At 70.2% G+C, this 17247-nt stretch overlaps 2 protein-coding genes across 2 annotated transcripts; one reads left to right on the top strand and one right to left on the bottom strand.

Annotated features, from left to right (window-relative positions):
• Positions 1-852: 852 nt before the first annotated feature.
• Arrdc2 (arrestin domain containing 2) lies at positions 853-4507 on the top strand. Its single transcript, XM_090319856.1, is given in 9 exon segments — positions 853-1096; positions 2356-2422; positions 2499-2646; positions 2748-2850; positions 2921-3177; positions 3253-3415; positions 3772-3920; positions 4032-4045; positions 4047-4507. Coding segments are annotated over 9 exon segments (1182 nt in total). The 3' UTR covers positions 4084-4507.
• Positions 4508-9240: 4733 nt separating this feature from the next.
• Positions 9241-15085, bottom strand: Il12rb1 (interleukin 12 receptor subunit beta 1). The gene is made up of 17 exons (XM_090351465.1): positions 14920-15085; positions 14695-14756; positions 14507-14634; positions 14123-14389; positions 13573-13742; positions 13146-13291; positions 12614-12647; positions 12400-12528; positions 12137-12219; positions 11753-11990; positions 11444-11611; positions 10919-11056; positions 10669-10821; positions 10439-10573; positions 10077-10173; positions 9805-9886; positions 9241-9645 (listed from the first exon to the last, which is right to left on the bottom strand). Exons 1-17 carry the CDS (start codon positions 14978-14980, stop codon positions 9430-9432), a joined length of 2307 nt encoding a protein of 768 aa, XP_090207591.1. The 5' UTR covers positions 14981-15085; the 3' UTR covers positions 9241-9429.
• Between the last annotated feature and the right edge of the window lie 2162 nt (positions 15086-17247).

A 17247-nucleotide genomic window follows, 5' to 3' on the forward strand; every position in this document is an offset into this window, starting at 1 on the left:
CGTCTGCAGGCCGTCCGCCGCCGCCGGGGCACATCTCCGCCCCCGGAGGCCCGCCGGAGGGGTGTGCCCTGGCCCCGGCCCGATCCGCCGCAGACCCCCCCCCCCGGGGTGGCCGCGGCCTGGACGCCCGCTGGCCGCCACCGTGCCCTCCGGCAGCGCCCGCGGCCTGCGCAGGAGACCCGCGTGGGAGCCCTGGCTTCCCCGGCACGGCGGAGCGCCGCCGGCCGTGCGCAGGGAGCGTGGCGTGAACGACCGCGGAGTCCGTGCCTCGCCTGACGGGGCTGGGGGCGGAGCCGGGATGGGCGGAGGCCCGGACCTGGGGCCCCGGGGGGCCCGGGCGCAGGGAGGCCGGGCCCCACACAGCCAGATCACCCCGCCGCAGCGGGGCCTGGCTTCCGCGATAAGGCCTCGCCCCTGGACCAAGCCGGCTGCGCGGGGGGCCGGGCAGGACCGGCGCGCCCGGCTGGCTCCGCGGCGCCCGGGGGGAGGGGGGCAGCCCGGCCCGCCGGCGACCTCGGAGCGTCACCCAGCGGCCACCGCCGGTGGGGCCGAAGCCCCGAGGGCCGGGCCCCGCAGGTGCTCAATAAACGACCCTCCCTCCTGGGGCCGTGCGCGAGTCTGTGCTGGGGGGTCGGGGGGAGCCGAGGTGACAGGGGCGGAGCCCTCGCCTCAACTCCACCCTCGCCGGGCCGAGGTGACAGGGGCGGGGCTCGGGCTCCACGCAGCGCCACCACATCCGGTACTGAGTCACAGCGCGCCGGCAGGACCCGCCCCGCGCTGGGGCCCGGGGGCGGCGGGGCCGGCGAGTCACCGGGGCGAGGGCGGAGGACCCGCGCCCACCCCGGCCGGGCCATGCGCCTGCGCGGCGGGGTGCGCAGCTTCGCGCTGGAGCTGGCGCGGGGCCCGGGCGCGGCGCACCGCGGCGGGGAGCGGCTCCGCGGCCGGGTGCTGCTGGACGCGGCGGCGCCGCTGCGGGTGCGCGCGCTGGTGGTGGCGGCGCTCGGCGGGGCGACCTGCAGCGTGGGGGTCAACGCCGTGTCCAGCGACTTCACGGCCTCCGAGACCTACCTGCGACGGCGACAGACACTGCTGCGCGGTGAGGGGCCCCGACCCCGCGCCGGGACGCCGATCTGCGCCCGAGCGCCCACGCCCCGCGGGCGGCGGGCGAAGCAGCCCGGGCCAGGGCGGGGAGCCTCGGGCGGACTCGGGGCTTCCCCGCGGACGGTCCTCAACACCCCCTCACTTCCTCGTTGGGCTCTGGCGGGGCTCGAGCTCGCGCCGGGGGTTTGCTCCCCCGCGGAGCTCCCACGGCGCACGCGGCGGCCTTCAGGTTCACCAGCACCGCTGAGGGGTCTGCGGCCTTTTCGGGGGTGGCCGCTCGTATCCCCAAGGTTCCCCACCTCCTGGCGCGGCGGCTCGGCCTCCCCGGGGCTCCCTGTGACCGGGCTCTGCGCCCAGGTCGCCCGCAGGGGCCCCAGAAGTGCGAGGATCTCTCGGGCGGTCGGCGAGGGCCGGGAGCGTCCCGCGTGCTCCCCCCCCACACCCCCGGCCTAGGTCCCCTCCTCGGGGAACCCCGGCGATCCGCGCTCGACCCTCAGAGGCCCAGGCTGCTCGGGAGCCGTGGAGCTGGAGGCGCACCGCCTCTGAGGCGGCCCCAGCGGCAGTGGAAGCGGATCCGGGTCCCAACCCGTCCCCAGCGGTGCGAGCCGGCAGGTCTGCGGGCGGAGGCCGCCCTGTTGGTGACATCCGTGTCCCCTCGTCCCCGGGTCCCGGCTCCGCGCGGGAGGGGGAGTTTTGTTGTTCCGCTGCACGCCTGGGCGAGGCCACGCCCCCTGCGCGCGATTGGCCCGGCCGCTCCCGGGAGGCGGGTCCGCAGGCCCGGGCCACGCCCCCCGCCCTATAAATGCGGCGGTGGCGGGAGTTTCCAGCTCCTCCGCCCCGGCCCTGGCGCGCACCAGGCGAGCTCGTCTGTCCGGTTCACGGGTTCGGGGCCAGGGTGGGCGCACGATGCTGTTCGACAAGGTGAAGGCGTTCGCGGTGCAGCTGGAGGGCTCGCCTGCGGGCGCGGAGCCCGTGTTCCGCGGTGGCCAGGTGGTGGAGGGCCGCGTGCTGCTGGAGGTGGCGGGCGCGGCGCGTGTGGCCGCCCTGGCGCTGCGGGCGCGGGGTCGCGCGCGCGCGCACTGGACCGAGTCCCGCAGCGCGGGCTCCAGCACCGCGTACACGCACAGCTACGGCGAGTGCGTGGAGCTCCTGGGCCACCGCGCCACGCTGCTGGCGGCAGGTACCGGGGGTCCCTGCCCGGGGCGCGCGGCCCGCGGGCCCCGCGCCCGCACTGAGCCGCTGCTCTGCCCCTAGACACTGGGGAGGCCACGACGCTGCCCGCGGGCCGCCACGAGTTCCCGTTCAGCTTCCAGCTGCCGCTGTGAGTCCCGGGCGCGCGGGCGGGCGGGAGGCCCCCCGCGCGCCCCGCGCTGAGCCCGCCTGCTCCCTCCGCGCAGCGCGCTGGTCACGTCGTTCGAGGGGAAGCACGGCAGCGTCCGCTACTGCGTCAAGGCCACGCTGCGCCGGCCCTGGGCACCCGCGCGCCGCGCCCAGCGGGCCTTCACCGTCATCCAGCCGGTGAACGTCAACACGCCCGCGCTGCTGGTGAGCGGGGCGCGGGCCGGGCGCACGGAGAGGGCCGGGCGGGGCCGGGCGCGGGCGGCCGTCCTCACGCCAGGCGTGCGGGCGGGCGCTGTTTTCCCCAGGCCCCCCAGGCGGGCGTCCGGGAGAAGATGGCCCGGCCCTGGTACGGTGGGTGCGGCCTGGTGTCTCTGTCCGCCAAGATCGAGCGCAAGGGCTTCACTCCAGGTACCGGCCCCGCGTGGGCGGGGAGGCGGGGCTCGGCGCGGGGAAACTGAGGCAGCCCCGTGGTCCGCAGGTGAGGTGATCCCCATGCTGGCCGAGGTGGACAACGGCTGCGCGCGGCCCGTGCGGCCCCGGGCGGCCCTGGTGCAGACGCAGACGTTTCTGGCCCGCGGGGGGCGCAAGGAGAAGCGTGCGGTGGTGGCGAGCGGCGCGGGCGCGCCCGTGGGGCCGGGGCTGCGGGCGCAGTGGCGGGGCCCCGCGCTGCGCATCCCGCCGGTGGCGCCGTCCATCCCGCAGTGCCGCGTGCTGCAGGTCTCCTACTCGCTCAAGGTGGGGTGGGGGCCTGGGATGAGGGCGCGGGGTGGGGAGGAGCCCGGGTGGGTGCCCATCCCGCGTCGCCCCCAGGTCTGCGTGGACATCCCCGGCGTGTCCAAGCTGCTGCTGGAGCTGCCCCTGGTCATTGGCACGGTTCCCTTGAGTCCCTTCGCCAGCCGCTCGTCCAGTGTGGGCAGCCAGGCCAGCTTCCTACTCGACTGGAGCCCCGGCGCCCTGCCCGAGCCGCCTGAGGGTGAGGCCGCCTCGCCCGGGGTGGGCATATGGGGAGGTGGGCCGGGCCCAGGCCCCCGTGTCCTTGTCGGGGCTTGGATCAGGATGGCCAGGGCCCTCGGGCAGCTGTGGTGGGGCTCTCCCAGCTGCCGTGCAGGAGGCAGGGGCAGAAGGGCAGTGCAGAGCCCACCTGGCAGAAACCTCGACCACACCAGGAAAACCAAAGCTGATGGGAGAGGAGGTGTGGCTCAAGGAGCGGAGCACCTGCCTAGCAGTTCAGAGTCCTGAGTTCAAACCCCAGGGTTGGCAGGATCCCCGCGTGCGCGCGGGCAGGGTGGGGGGCCGGACTCCTTCCCCTCACCTACCTACCTGCTCCAGCTCCCCCGGCCTATGCCGACGTGGTGACAGAAGAGGTGGTGGCTGCTGTGGGGAGCCCCTGCCCACCGCCCCAGGACCTGGGCCTGAACAGCCCCTACCTGGCCTTCATCCAGGAGTTCCGCCTCCGCCCGCCACCGCTCTACTCCGAGGTGAGCCATGGCTGCTGTCCACTGCAGATGAGCAGAGCCTAACGCTGCCCACAGGGGTCCTGTGTGCTGGGCTGGGGGCTGGGGGACTGACAGGCCCCAACCCCATTTCAGGATGACCCGAACCCGCCTTCGGAGGCGGAGGCACCGATGCATGACCTGCTGAGCCCCCAGACCTGAGGTTCACACGGCGCCCGCACACCAATCCCAGCACATCCGAGCCAGCCAAGATGGCAAGGGCTGGATTCTCCGTGGGAAGTTCAGTGCCCAACAGAGTCTGGGACCATTTACACCCTGTGCCCAGCCCATGGGCAGTGCTGGCTCCAGGAAGGGCAAAGCTGGTGTGGACACCCAGGGCTCCTAAGGGGGGAGGGCATTTTACCTGAGGCTTTGACACCCAAATAGGAGCTCAGCAAGCAGACAAAGAGAAGACAGATGGTGACACTTGAGGCCCCTTCCTCTCATGATGTTATTCCAGGACACAGCACTGGGGAAGGCAGGCACTTGCCCCATCCAGGCTGTGGGTGGCCTTGCAGAGTGAAGGCCACAGGTTCCAGCCAGGCTGGAATTTCTGACACCTGGAACGGAGCGGGGGGGGGGGGGGGGGGGGGGGGGGGGGGGGGGAGCAGGGCCGGGCCGGGCCAGGCGGGGCCAGGCCGCAGAGTGAGCAGGCTTCTGTGGGAATCCATGCCGGGATCAGGGCTGAGCATTTCACGCAGTGAGGCAGGTGTGGAGTGATGTGCAGAGGGAGGGGGGGAGGGGTGGCCAGCCCAGGCCCTCCAGAGTGGCAGGAGCTCTGCTATCCCTTGGAGCAATGTTGGAGAGCTGGTGCCACTGTCCTGCCGTCCGAGCGCCTGGCCAAGGGCACAGAGGGGCCCAGCCTGCAAAGGGAAACTGAGGCCCGGGGACCCAGAGGGCAGGGCGGAGCCGTGGCCTGGCCCTGCGTGCACACGTGCTCCCGCCATGCTTGGTTGGTGCAGGAGCCATGGATGGGTCCCAGAAGAGCCCTGTGCAGATCTTGGGTTTGTGATTTTTACTGGTTTAAAATTCACATAAAGGATGGACTGTTCTCCAAGCTTCTTGAGGACTCATTCCAAAATGCGTGACACCTGCTGTTCTAGAACATTCCATCCCCTCAGCGGTGGCTGCCCGTCCCCTCCCCAGCCCCTGGTTTTCTGCCCCAGCCCTTCCTGCCCACCGAGTCCTCCTCACGTGCCCTCTCCAGGCGCCCTCTGAGCTTGGCTCCTGTCGCTTGGCGCCGTCTCCCAAGGATCTCTCAGAGGCACCAGACTCAGGGCTACCTTCTTTTTCATGGCCAAGTGATATTCTATGCTGCTTGCGGTCCATCTCGTTTACTTGGCCTCCCTCTGCCGGACACTGGCTGTTTCCCCGCATGTCTGCCCAGAACTTTCCAAGCTTCTACACAGCGGGTGTCCAGGCTTCTACACGGTGGCAGCAGAGCTTTCCGTGCTGCCCGCATGGGCCCCCGTATCCAGGCCACAGATCGGCCCGAGGGCCAGCATTCCAGACCAGACCCCTCTGGCCACCAACAAGCAGACAGGCTCTGCAGCATCTGTCCACTGCCATGTGACACCTGAGTCTCAGCTTGTGGCTCACATCTGCCTGCAGTAGATTTATTTATGTGGTGATGGTGAGGAGAATTTGGGGGGTGGGGAGGCGAAGGGAGGGGGTATCGCACCAAGTGCCTATCTGGAGCTGGGACTCGTGTCCACAGAAAATGTCTGCAAAAATTGTACTGTGACTGGTGGCAGGGCCAGGGGTCTGTGTGCCCTGGTCCCTGGCAGTCCTGGTCAGGGCTCTGGGCTCTAGTCACCAGCATCCATGCCTCAGTTTCCCCAGCAACATCCCCAGTCAGATAGGGATGCCCTTGTCCTGCTGTGTCTGGCATCCAGGTCCCAGTGTGGGGCTGGGGTGGTGGTGAATGAGGTGGGGGACAGCCACGTTCCCACAGGACAGCTGTGCCCAGGGCCTCCTAGGGAGGGAGCATGGGCGCTGGGAACCCCATCTCCAGGGAAGCCTTCCTGGCTGGGGAGATCAGGACCGCGGCTGTCCTGCTCAGGCATGAGGCTTGGGGACCCCCTATTTGTAGAGACCCTACATCAGTGCTGTGATCCCCGCAGAGTCAAACCCCGGCTCGCTGTCGCCCCAGCCTGTGAGCATCCTCCTGCAACACAGGGTGCCATGCAGGCCGGGTGTGCACAGGACAGGATGGTGGCCCTGGTCTCCCTCCCACTGGCCAGCAGCCACCGGCCAGGCTGCCCTCGCGCTGCCAGGCACATTCTGTCCCCAATGGAGGCTGGTGGACGCCTTCCCAGCCAGCTCTGATTACTGGTGTCTGTGGACGGGTTCCATTGTCATGGACAGTCTCTCCTATTGTGGCCTCCACCCCTCCCTGTCCGCCAGCGCCGCGTCCCTTACCCCCCCTCCACCTCTGGCTTTTACCCGACCCAGCCTCTTCCAAGCTGTGCCTAGTACCACAGGACTTTCCTGCGGGGCTGGCTTGGATCGCGATGTCCCCAGCCCCACACGAGGCCCCGGTGACCACTTCTAACCCCCTGGCCTTAGCCTGGACAGCTGCACGCTGTGCCCCGGTGGGTGGGCGACGACTGCGCAGGGCCTGTGTTCTGAAGCTGCGCGTGCGCACCACGTGTGCAGGACCTTTAATCTGAAGCTGCGCGTGCGCACCACGTGTGCAGGGCCTGTGTTCTGAAGCTGCGCGTGCGCACCACGTGTGCAGGGGGCCTGTGTTCTGAAGCTGCGCGTGCGCACCACGTGTGCAGGGCCTGTAATCTGAAGCTGCGCGTGCGCACCACGTGTGCAGGGCCTGTGGTCTGAAGCTGCGCATGCGCACCACGTGTGCAGGGGGGGGCCTGTGTTCTGAAGCTGCGCGTGCGCACCTGTGTTCTGAAGCTGCACGTGCGCACCACCTGTACAGGGCCTGTGGTCTGAAGCTGCGTGTGCGCACCTGTGTTCTGAAGCTGCACATGCGCACCATGTGTGCTGGGGGGGGGCCTGTGGTCTGAAGCTGAGTGCCATGCGAGCGTGTGCATGGGGAGGCTCAGGGAAGCATCGTGGGGGTGGGGCCCTGCGACCGCCCTCCCCGATGGTGAAGGTCAGAGGTCAGGCCTGCTGCCCCCACACCTCTCTGAGCCCCAGTCCTCCTGTGGAGCCTGACCTCCCCACGGGTCAAGGCGGGGTCGCCAAGGTCGGGCTCGCTGGTCTCGGTGGAAACCTGAAGTCCAGTGTGAGGGGCTGCGTGGGGAGAGGCGCGCATGCGCGGGCCTGCCAGCTGGCAGGGAGGGGGTGCAGCAGTGCGCACGCGCATCTCTAGGCCGAGGTGGACGCGGGCCTGGGCGGCCTGGAGGTGTGAGGACGGGGTGGACCTGGTCTCGGTGTCCCGCCCAGCGTGGGTCCTGTGCGGGCCCAGGGCGGGTGGTCGTCTCGCAGACTGAACCCGGATCCTCAGATCTCGGCGCCCTGCCGGGCTGGGAGGCCGGCGAGGCTCTGGAGTCTCGGCGGAGCCCTGGGTGCGGAGGGCGGCCGCCCGGGACCCCGGCTTGGCCATCGCCGGGGCATGGCCGCGGTCCCGGCCCCCGGGAGAGGGCCGATCGCGGGGCCTCTCCATCTCGCCCGACGGCCGGGGCGGCCGCACCCCGCGTTCGCCTGGCCCCTGGCCGTGTTTTGGTTTCGGCAGGATGGGGCCGGGCTGGGAGAGTTGCTTCCCGGTTCCTGTCGGGCAGGTCCGGTCTGCCAGGGCGGGCGGGAGCCGGGACAGGGGAGGGCGGAGGGGAGGAGAGAGAAGGTGGGCATGGGGGAAGGGACGGGAGGGGGAGGGTACCACTCCCCTCCCGGGCCGTGCGTGGCCAGGGCCCGCGTCCCGCCAAGGTTCCAAGGCCAGGATGGGGACCAGCCGGCCAGGAGGGCGGGAGAGAGGGGAGTGCGGGCCAGCGGGAGCCAGGAGGGCGGGAGAGAGGGGGGACGCGCGGGCCCAGAGGGGCGGGGAAGAACAAAGCTCCAGGTGTTGGGGGGGAGCAAAGCTGGGGGGAGAGGGGAGGGGAGCAAAGCTGGAAAAGGGGGGAGAGGAGGGGGAGGAGCAAAGCTCTGGGACGCCGGGCCATGGAGATTGCAATGGAGACTCCGCCTCCAAACAACCAGGAAGGGACGGGGCGGCGGCGGGCAGGAGTCCCCCTGGACGCGGAGACCTGAACGCCGGGCGGAGCCGCCTGAGGCTCCAGCCCGGTCCCGCAGTGCCAGGCCGCAGGTGCAACGCGCCGGAGACTCCACGGGAATCGGGAGGGGGGGGTCCATCGAGACGCGAGTGGCCGCGCGGCTGGACGGCACCGCGCAGACCTCCGGAGACCCCGGCCCTCAGGCGGAGTGGGAGGCGCGGCGGGGCAGCGGGGGCCGGAGGCCGGACGGGCTCAGAGCCCACGGGCAGGACGGCTGAGGGCTGGGGAGGCTGAAGCTACTCGGACTTCCAGGAGTGGAAACGGCTGGGGCGGGGCTTGGAGAGAGGAGGCGGGGCCTATGGAGGGAGGGGCCTGACTGGGGGCGGGGCCTGGTGGAGGAGCTCGAGTGCGGGATGGGGCCTGAGCGCGGGGCGGGGCCTGGAGGGAGGAGCCTGGACGCGGGGCGGGGCCTGGAGGGAGGAGCTTGGACGCGGGGCGGGGCCTGGAGGGAGGGGCCTGGGCGGGGGCGGGGCCTGGGCGCGGGGCGGGGCCTGGGGGGAGGACGCAGGGAGCCCTGGCGGTCGTAAGCCAGGCCGCGCGCCGGCCACCCTCCCAGTCTAGTCCTCCCGCTCCCACCCAGGCTTGGCAGGTGCCCACGCTGCCCCAGCCCCAGGCCTCCCGGGCCCCGCGCCAGTGTTTCCTGGGGGCTCCACGGAGAGGGAAGCACGACCAGCTGAGTGAGCGAATGAATGCACGCGAGCGTGAACAAGGAGAATGGACTCGCGAGTGACAGATAAATGGGCGCGTGGACAGATGCACGGACAAAGGAGAGAACGCAGGGACCGGGGCCTGGCAGAGGTGGCTCGCGCCCGTCATCCCGGCTCCGGGCTGAGGTCTGAGGCTCGCGGTTGGTTGTCGGCCGGGGCGGGAATATCGGTGGGACTTTGGGGTAGCGCGCCAGCCAGGGCGGACGTGTGCGCGCACGCGCACTGCAAGGGCCAAGGAACGACCGAATGAGGGAACGAGTGCACGCACGGGTGAACAGCTGCGGTTCATTGGGGTGCACGGAGATCAGGCCCACCCCCGGCTCGCAGGTTAGCCCCGCAAGGAGCCCGGTTCACCGGGCTGAGTCCGCGCCCTGCGGAAGGGCCCCGCCCCCGTTCCAAGGGGCCAATCACAGGGCCCCGGGGTCAGCGGAGCGGCGCGCCCGCCAGGACTCGGTGGCCTCCCTGGGCCGCGGCTGGGGAGCCGGGCGTGCGGCGGGCGCCACGCGGTCAGCGCCTCGGCGCGGGGACCGACGCCGCCCGCTCCTGTTCCGCCGCTCAGGGCCGCCCAGGGTCCGCATGGTCGGAGTCGCGTTGCCGAAGGTCTGCGGGGAGCAGCGGGAGCGTCTGGCGCTGTCCTGGCGCCCCGTCCTCCGTGGCGCCCTGTCCCTCCGGAGCCTCGGTCCCGTCGGCCTCAAGGTCCCGGATCGTCACCACCAGGGTCTCCGGGGACGCGGCCTCCTCCGGGTCCCCCGGGCCGGCCCACTGCCAAGACTGGAGGGGAGGGTGGGCGTGTCCTGGCGCAGCCAATCAGAGCGCTGCGGCCCGGCTCGGGACGGGCACATGGCCAGTCAGCGGCCGCCCGGCGACTTTGGCCCCTGGGGGTGCGGCTACCCTCCCAGGAAGCGCCCGGCTTCCAGAAGGCATCTTTACCTGCTTCCCCTGGCCGCCAGGGAACTCCACCGCGGTGCTGGCATAGGGTGTAGGCAGGGGAGGGCACAGGTGCCACAGCACCCTGTGGACGAGACAGGCGGGTCAGAGCGTGGGATTCCCCTCCCCAGTGGCTAGGGGCGTGGGGAGGAGAGACGCAGGCTCCAGACCCGCCTCTGCCTCTCTGGGCCTCAGTTTCCCCGTCTCTCAGAGGCCTCGCCGGGGAGGGGAGACATCGTCATGGCTGCTGTGGCTGTGGTGGTTTGGGGTGTTACCTGCTCAGGCCCAGGTACCCCAGGGCACCCAGGATAAGGATGCTCACGAAGCTGCCCAGAGACGCCAGGACGACGGACGCGCGGGAGATGTGGGCCTCTGGGGAGGAGGGCGAGCCTGGCTGAGGAGGGGCCCTGGACTGGCGACAGCAGAGCCTGGCCCAGGTTCCCCGGCCCCGCGGTTCAGACCCGGGCAGAGGCCAAGTTTGCCTTGCTCCCTGGAGGAGGGGTTTGTGGGGTGACCAGGGGTCGGACATGGAGTGCGATGGGCCAAGCCGGGCTGGGGGTGACTGTGGCGGGCCACGGCCTTCCCCGAGGCTGGGGGCCGGGGACCGGGGTCGGGGGACGCGTGCAGGCGGACTCACCGAGGCGGAAGCGCTGGGGCGGGCTCCAGGCGCCCGGCAGCCAGGCCGAGTCCGCGCGCACCTGCACGGTGTACACCATGCCTGTCCGCAGGCCCCGCACGGTGACGCGGGTCTCGGCCGGGCTGGCGAGCAGCTCTGCGGGGCGGGAGGGGGGGCAGTCGTCAGTCCGGGACGCGGGGTCTCCTTCCCGACGCCCCACCGGGTCACCACGCACCCCTCGCGCCCCGCACCTGTCACGCGCCCCGCGTCGTCCCCGCAGCGCACCACGTAGCCACGCAGGACTCCCGGGCAGGCCCCGAGCGCGGACGCCGTCCAGGACACCGCGGCCGCCGCGCCGCCCAGGCTGGTCACCCACACGCGCTGCGGGGTCCCGGCCGCCGAGGCTGCGGGAGGAGCAGAGGGGCGCGCGGGTGAGCGGGGAGCGCCGCGGCCCGGCCCGCAGCCGGGAGCCGGGACGGGACCCGGCGGGGCGGCGCTCACCGTTGCCCCCGAAGTAGTGGCTGGACACAACCGAGACCCAGGTCGTGGCCTTGTCCGGGCGCGCGGAGGCGAAGACGGCGACGTGGTAGCACTGCGCCTGACCCAGGGGCCCCGACGCGGCGGCCCAGCGGTGGCTCACTGGACGGGAGCGGGAAGCGGCCGCTACACGGGCGATCGGCCACCCACGCCCCCCAGACTCCTTCGCCAGCCCCTAAGCACTGGCCGGGGGAGGCGCATTCTCCAAGGCCTGCGCCCTGCGCAGCGCGGAACACCCGGCAGGGGGCTCGGTCCGCGCAGGGCGCCCTCCAGGCCCTGGGGCGGGAGGCGCGGGAGCAGGAGGCGGCCTCCCCAAGCCGCGCTCGACACAGTAATTGTCACCAGCTCCTGCTAAGTGACACCTCTAGAGCAATCCCGGGCGTGTTTATCCAACACCCCTCAAGTGGCGCCATCACCCGAGGTGTCGCTGCGCCCGCCCTTCCCCGCAGAGCCCGCGGGACCCGTGCGCAGAAGGGGGCGGGGCCGTACCCACGCCCGCCGGGTCGCCGTCCAGCGGAGCGGTCAGCGTGCAGTTCCCGGGGTCCCCGTCCCGGCCGAGCTTCCGCCACTCGATGCAGTACGTGGTGCCAGGAGCCTGCGCGGCCCAGCGCAGGTCCGCAACCTCGGCGCCCGCGCTCAGGTTCAGCGCTCCGCGCCCTGCTGCGGGGAGAGAAGCCACGGTCGCCGCCGGCCCGGGGACGAGGGGTGCCCGCTGCCTGGTCCTCGAGTTCCAAGCGGGGCCAGGAGAGCGCGGGACCCCGGCCCTCCCCGGCCCTCGCCCGCCCGCCACGCAGGCACCTGCGGGGTCCTGGGCCGGGAGCCTCCACGTCCGGCTGGGCCCCGCGCCAAGGCAGCTGCGGGAGAAGACGGCCAGGTCGTAGGCGGCCCCCGAGAGGCGCAGTGGGCGCCCTAGGCGCCGGGTGCGCGCGGGCCGCGGCTGGCACGCGCAGGAGCGCATGTGCACGCGCACCAGGTGCACGACCCGCGCGCCGGACTCGGGGTCCCCGCAGCCCTCGGGGAGCTCGGGCGGAGGTGGCTGCGGGGAGAGAGCACGGAGGCGCCGGGGTCACGGAGGGCCCTGGGCCGGTGGGACCCGAGGTGGCCGCCTGTGACCCCGGCAGGACCCCCCACCTCCCTCCTGCACCCCACTCCGCGCCCGTCCCGACCCCGCGCCCGCCTCGCCTGCTCGTGCGCGGTCACCCAGCGCCGCCCCTCCGGGCCCAGCGGCTCCTCCGCGAAGCTCACGTCCGGGGGCGGGAGGGCGCCTGCGGGCGGGGAGTCCGGGCGTCAGGGGCGCCGGCCCTGTCCACGGGCGCCGTCCGCCGCCCTCGCCTCGAGGGTCGGCCCTCGCGGCGTCCGGCCCCGGCCCCTCCCCTCGCTCGTTTCCCTGCCCCGGCCGGCGGGGCTCCGGCGGGGGTCCCCGCGGGTGCGGACGGGGCGCTTACCGGGGGGGACGCACACCGAGGCGCTCCAACTGCTCCACGGGCCTCCCGCGGCCCCCGACGGCGCCAGGCGCCGCCGCCGAATCTGGATCTCCTGGGCCGCGTGCGGGTCCAGGGGGCACGGGCAGGACTCTGCGGAGACCGGGGAGCCCCAGGTCCTGAGCCGCCCCGCGGCCGCCGCCCACCGCCCCGCCCCGCCGCCCCCGCCGAGGCTCACCGGGGCCGGCCGCGTCCTGAGGCCCGCAGTCGCCCTGGGAAGACCAGAGTGGAGCGGGATAGATCCAGACGAGACTCTCTCCCCTGCCCCCCCACCCCTCCTCCACCCCTCCCTCCTGTCTCCTGTCCTCCTCCCCTCCAGTCCCCGCGCCTTGCTGCTGCCCGCGTTGGCTGGGCCGGGCTCCGTGCGGGGAGGGGTGGAGGGATGGACGGAAGGACAAACCGAATGGGTGGGCGTGGGGATGGTGGAGGAAGGCATGCGTGGACGGGGACGGACCCTGAGCTCAGTGCCCGTTCTCTGGTGCTGGAGAGGGCGAGCAGGGGGCAGCCAGGGAGGCGCCGACGACGCCAGGCTGGGGCGGAGGGGCGGGGCGGTGTGGCTGGGGCGGGGCTTCGGGCGGTGTGGCTGGGCGGGGCTGCAGTGGAGGGGCGGAGCGTGGTGGCTGGGCGGGGCTTCGGTGGAGGGGCGGGGCTTTGGGAGGAGGGGCGGGGCCGGTGGGCGGGGTCGCCCGGGGCGCTGGGTCGAGGCTCACCAGCTGCCAGGCGCCGCGGGGCGTCCGGCGGCGGAGCTGCGCCTGGGCGGCGTCCTGCGCCTCGTCCGGGGCCTCCCACTCCATCCTCAGCCGCCCCTCGCTCCGGTTCACCTTGATGGCCGCCCTGGCCGGAGGGTCGTATCTCACTGCAAGCAGAGGCGGGGCCCACCGGGGCTCCGCGTGAGCCGCGGGTCGGAATCCCAGACATTCCCGCCCGAGGGCCTGCAGACCTCGGCCTCGTGGGAGGCTGGGTCCCAGGCCTGCGCTCACGGCCCCGCCTCGCTCCCTCTCCACCGCCTTCATCCTTCACCAGGTGGTGCAGGGCGGTGACCCTGAGCGAAACGTACCTCCCTCGGTCCGGGTGTCGCCAAGATGCAGGGCCGACCCCAGCGCCCACAGCCCAGCCCCGGGCCGGGGCCGCACTCACCCCAGTTGTAGAGCTGCAGCGTGAGCCTGGGCGACCGCGAGGTCCGGTTCCCGACGCGCGACTCCACCCACAGCGAGACGCTGGACAGCACGGACACGCCGTCCTGCTCCGAGAACTGCACCCTCGTGGCCGGGCCCGCCGCGAAGTAGCAGCAGCGCCCGGTGTCCATGCTGCAGGGGTCGGGGAGGAGCGGGGTCTGAGCCCCGGGGTCCCCGAGCCTGGGACTGGCTGACCTCAGACCCCTCCCCACCGTGCCTGGTGCCTGGGACACCGCCCTAGAGACCCCCAGAGCACCCAGCACAACCTCTCCCGCAAAGGGAAGGAGGACAGGTGGGTGGGTGGATGGGTGGCCAGAGGGGCTGACAGGCAGGATGGTGAGGGCAGCACTGGTGTGACTGCCGTGCCCCCTCCTGACTTTTGCTCCACAGTCCCCCTGCATTTCTTCACCTCAGGGAAGCTGCGGCCAAGGCTGCCTGGCTGTGGAGTCCAGGCTGTGCGGTGAGGGGGAGGGGGGTTGAAGGTGGGGTGGAGAGGGAGGGTGAGTCCTCACCAGCACCTCAGGAAGTGGTGGACCTTGTCTGTGGGCCCCTCATAGTGCCAGGAGCAGTGGTACATGGCGCTGGAGTCTCGGTAGCAGCTCAGGTCCCTGGGGCCAGAGATAGAGTCTGCAGGGGACCCAGGAATGGGGAGGCAGCTGTGGAAGGTGAGGCCTTCCTGATGCTGACCCCTCCCTGCACCACTGCACATGGGCCCTGCTGCCCCAGGGCCTTTGCACACACTGTGCCCGATGCCCCAGGTCTGTGTGTCCTTTTTTCCGCTGTTGGCGACAGAGCCCTGGGGCCTCTACGTGCTGGGCAAGGCCAGTTCGCAGCTCTTGGAAAGAAAGAAAGAAAGAAAGAAAAAGAAAGAAGGGGGCGAGGTGCCCACTTCCCACCAGGGAACTTCCTGAGATGACTGCTCTAGGCCAGGCCTCTGTGCATGCCGGGTGCACAGGCCCGGCCCTGCCGCCTTCCTGGCCAGCTTGAGGCGCAGAAGCAAGGGTGACTCCAGGATACCCCAAACCTGAGGAAAACAGGCAGCAGGCTGGGCCCCAGAGCAGGGGGAAGCAGGGGGCCAGCGTACCTGGGTCCGGGGCCCCAGAGGGCAGGTCCTGGAAGCAGCACCCACCGCTGGCACATCCCCCCCTGGCACAGGAAGCTGGAGGGGGATGGATGGGATGAGGATCTGGCTCAGGGGCCCCACCTGTGCATCTGCCCACGTCCACCCAACCTCCGTCCACCCACCCACCCAGCTACCCGCTCTGTCCAGCCCAGCCCTGCCCATTCCAAACACGGGCAGGGATCTTACCGCCCCGCAGGGACAGCACAAGGAGGGAGAGCAGGCGCAGGCAGGTGGCCGGCAGCTCCATTGGGCCCCTAAGGAGCACAGCCAGCTCCTACACGGCCCTCAAAGCCCCAGGCACCCTGTTCCCTTTCTGAAACACACACTGGAACTGAGCAAGCAGAAAGAAAGAGCCACGTTCTGACCCAGACAAATCAAACCGAAAGAGAAACCCAGGAAGTTGGGGTGGGGCCTCACCTTGCTCCTCCTGATCTGAGGGGTGTCAGGGTCTCCCAGGCCACATAGGTTGGTTCACATTGTCCCCAGCACAGGCCCCGTGTCCTGAGAAACCTGCTCCCTTCCAGCACTTAGATGCACCCTGCTAGTGGCCTGGTTCCTGGGTGTCTGAAAAGAGATTTCCTAAAGACATGTCTGTTCTCGGCCCTTGGGACACCGTGGCGGGGGCTCAGAGTTTCAGGGGCCCTGAGTCAGGGGGCCTCAAGCTCCAGGGCCCTTGAGACACCAAGTTGGGGCTCCGACCTCCAGGCCAGCCCAGGCCATCTGACCAGAGGCTGGGATTGAAGGGGGGTGGTTCAAAGTTGGCCTGGGCAGGAAAGTCACCTGTATGTGACCAGGAGGAAGCCAGGGGCAGAGCTGAGGCTCAGGGGGTAGAGTGCCAACCTGAAGAACAACACGAGAGCCCAGGGCAGTGCCCAGGCCCGGAGACCAAGTCCCAGCAGCACGGCCTCGGGAAGGCCAGCCATGTGACTCCCCACAGTATGGGGAAACTGAGGTGGGGGGGTTCAGTCCCTCCTCCCTGCAGCCGGGTCCCTGAGGGCAGCTGGGCGCTGGAGGCCATGAGGTCAGCGGCCGGAAGACAAAGCCCCAGTGTCTCTGGCCTGGCACAATGTGGGCAGACACGGGGCCCCAGACACAGTGGCCCTCAGTGTGGAGGGGGAAAGGGAGGGGCCTCCCCTCCCCCACTCCCACTGCCAGTCACAGTGGGGAAACCAAGGCAGGCCACAGCCCAGGCTGGGGTTGGAGAAGGCAGCTTTTCCCCCTGCAGAGGGCACTGCCGTGTGTGTGGACGTTGTGTCCCCAGCTCTGCACACCGCCAGGGCTGCGGAGCAGGACAGACAGGGACAGAGCTGGACTCAGGTGCCCACCGTGGGTGTGGGAGCAGAGCCATCGCTGTTCCCGTTGAGGGCTGGGCCCAGCCGGCCTCCCCAGGCCACCCACAGCCCTTGTGGCCCAGGGCTGCCCCAGTTTCCAAGGCCTGTGGCCTGCGGGAGGGGGGGCAGGGAGGCAGGAAGGAACAGGTCCCACGGCCGGAAGCCAGGAACCACAGGCCTCCCCACCCCACAGCCTCCGCTGCAGTGCAGAGGAACCTGAAGTTCAAGTAGGCCACCCTCCCCTCCCCTAAGGGACATCAGTAGAGGATGTTGAAGGATGAATAGCTCATAAGGAAAAAAAATATCACTGGCCGCCGGACGTGGTGGCTCACGCCTGTCATCGTAGCTACTCAGGAGGCTGACATCCGAGGATCAAGGTTCAAAGCCAGCCTTAGCACAAAAGGACCTGAGACTTTTATGTCCGATTAACCTCTAGAAAATAGGAAGTGGGGCTTGGCTCAAGGGTAGGGTGGTAGCCTTGAGCTGAAGAGCTCAGGGACAGCGCCCAGGCCGAGTTCAAGCCCCATGACCCACAAAAATTAAAAACAAAAACAAAAAAAACACAGCACACTGGCAGGCAACATTCGGCAATACAAACTTTATTTTGGTGGGTGCTGTTTGTCAGGGCCTCACACTGGCTTTGGCCGGCTCTGGACCACTGAACTACGTACATCCCCAGCTCAGGATCTTGAGCATCCAAGGGCCTGAGCTGAAGGTTTGGTTCTCAGTCTGGGGTGGAAGATTTGGGGGGGGTTTGTGGGGAGTGGACCGCTCCTGCTGGGACCTCAACCTCTCCGGCTCCCTTCTTTTTGTGGCCCTCCTTCCAGCCATGATGTCTGCTGTCTCCATAAGGCCTAAAAAGACAGGGCCACGTGTCTGTGGACTAACACTTCCAAAAACACCTTTCCTCCTCGAAAGCTGGAGGCTGGGGGGGGGGGGCACCTCACTGCGATGGAAAGCCAGAGATCATGAGAAAAAAACAGGCCTTTTCTGAGCTGTGTATTGGAGATGGGTCTCAGGAACTTTCGTGCCCTGTCTGGCTTTAAACTGAGACCCTCAGATCTCAGCCTCTTAGCGGCTGGGATGACAGGCCCCCAGCACCTGGCTCAGCGAGGATTTCAGCGCACAATAATGCATCATACTGGAAAAAATTATTCATTGTTTGTTGAAATTCAAATTTTGC

The sequence above is a fragment of the Megascapheus bottae genome, chromosome 1, assembly GCF_031878675.1.
Source record: "Megascapheus bottae isolate mThoBot1 chromosome 1, mThoBot2.hap1, whole genome shotgun sequence".
Lineage (NCBI taxonomy): Eukaryota > Metazoa > Chordata > Mammalia > Rodentia > Geomyidae > Megascapheus > Megascapheus bottae.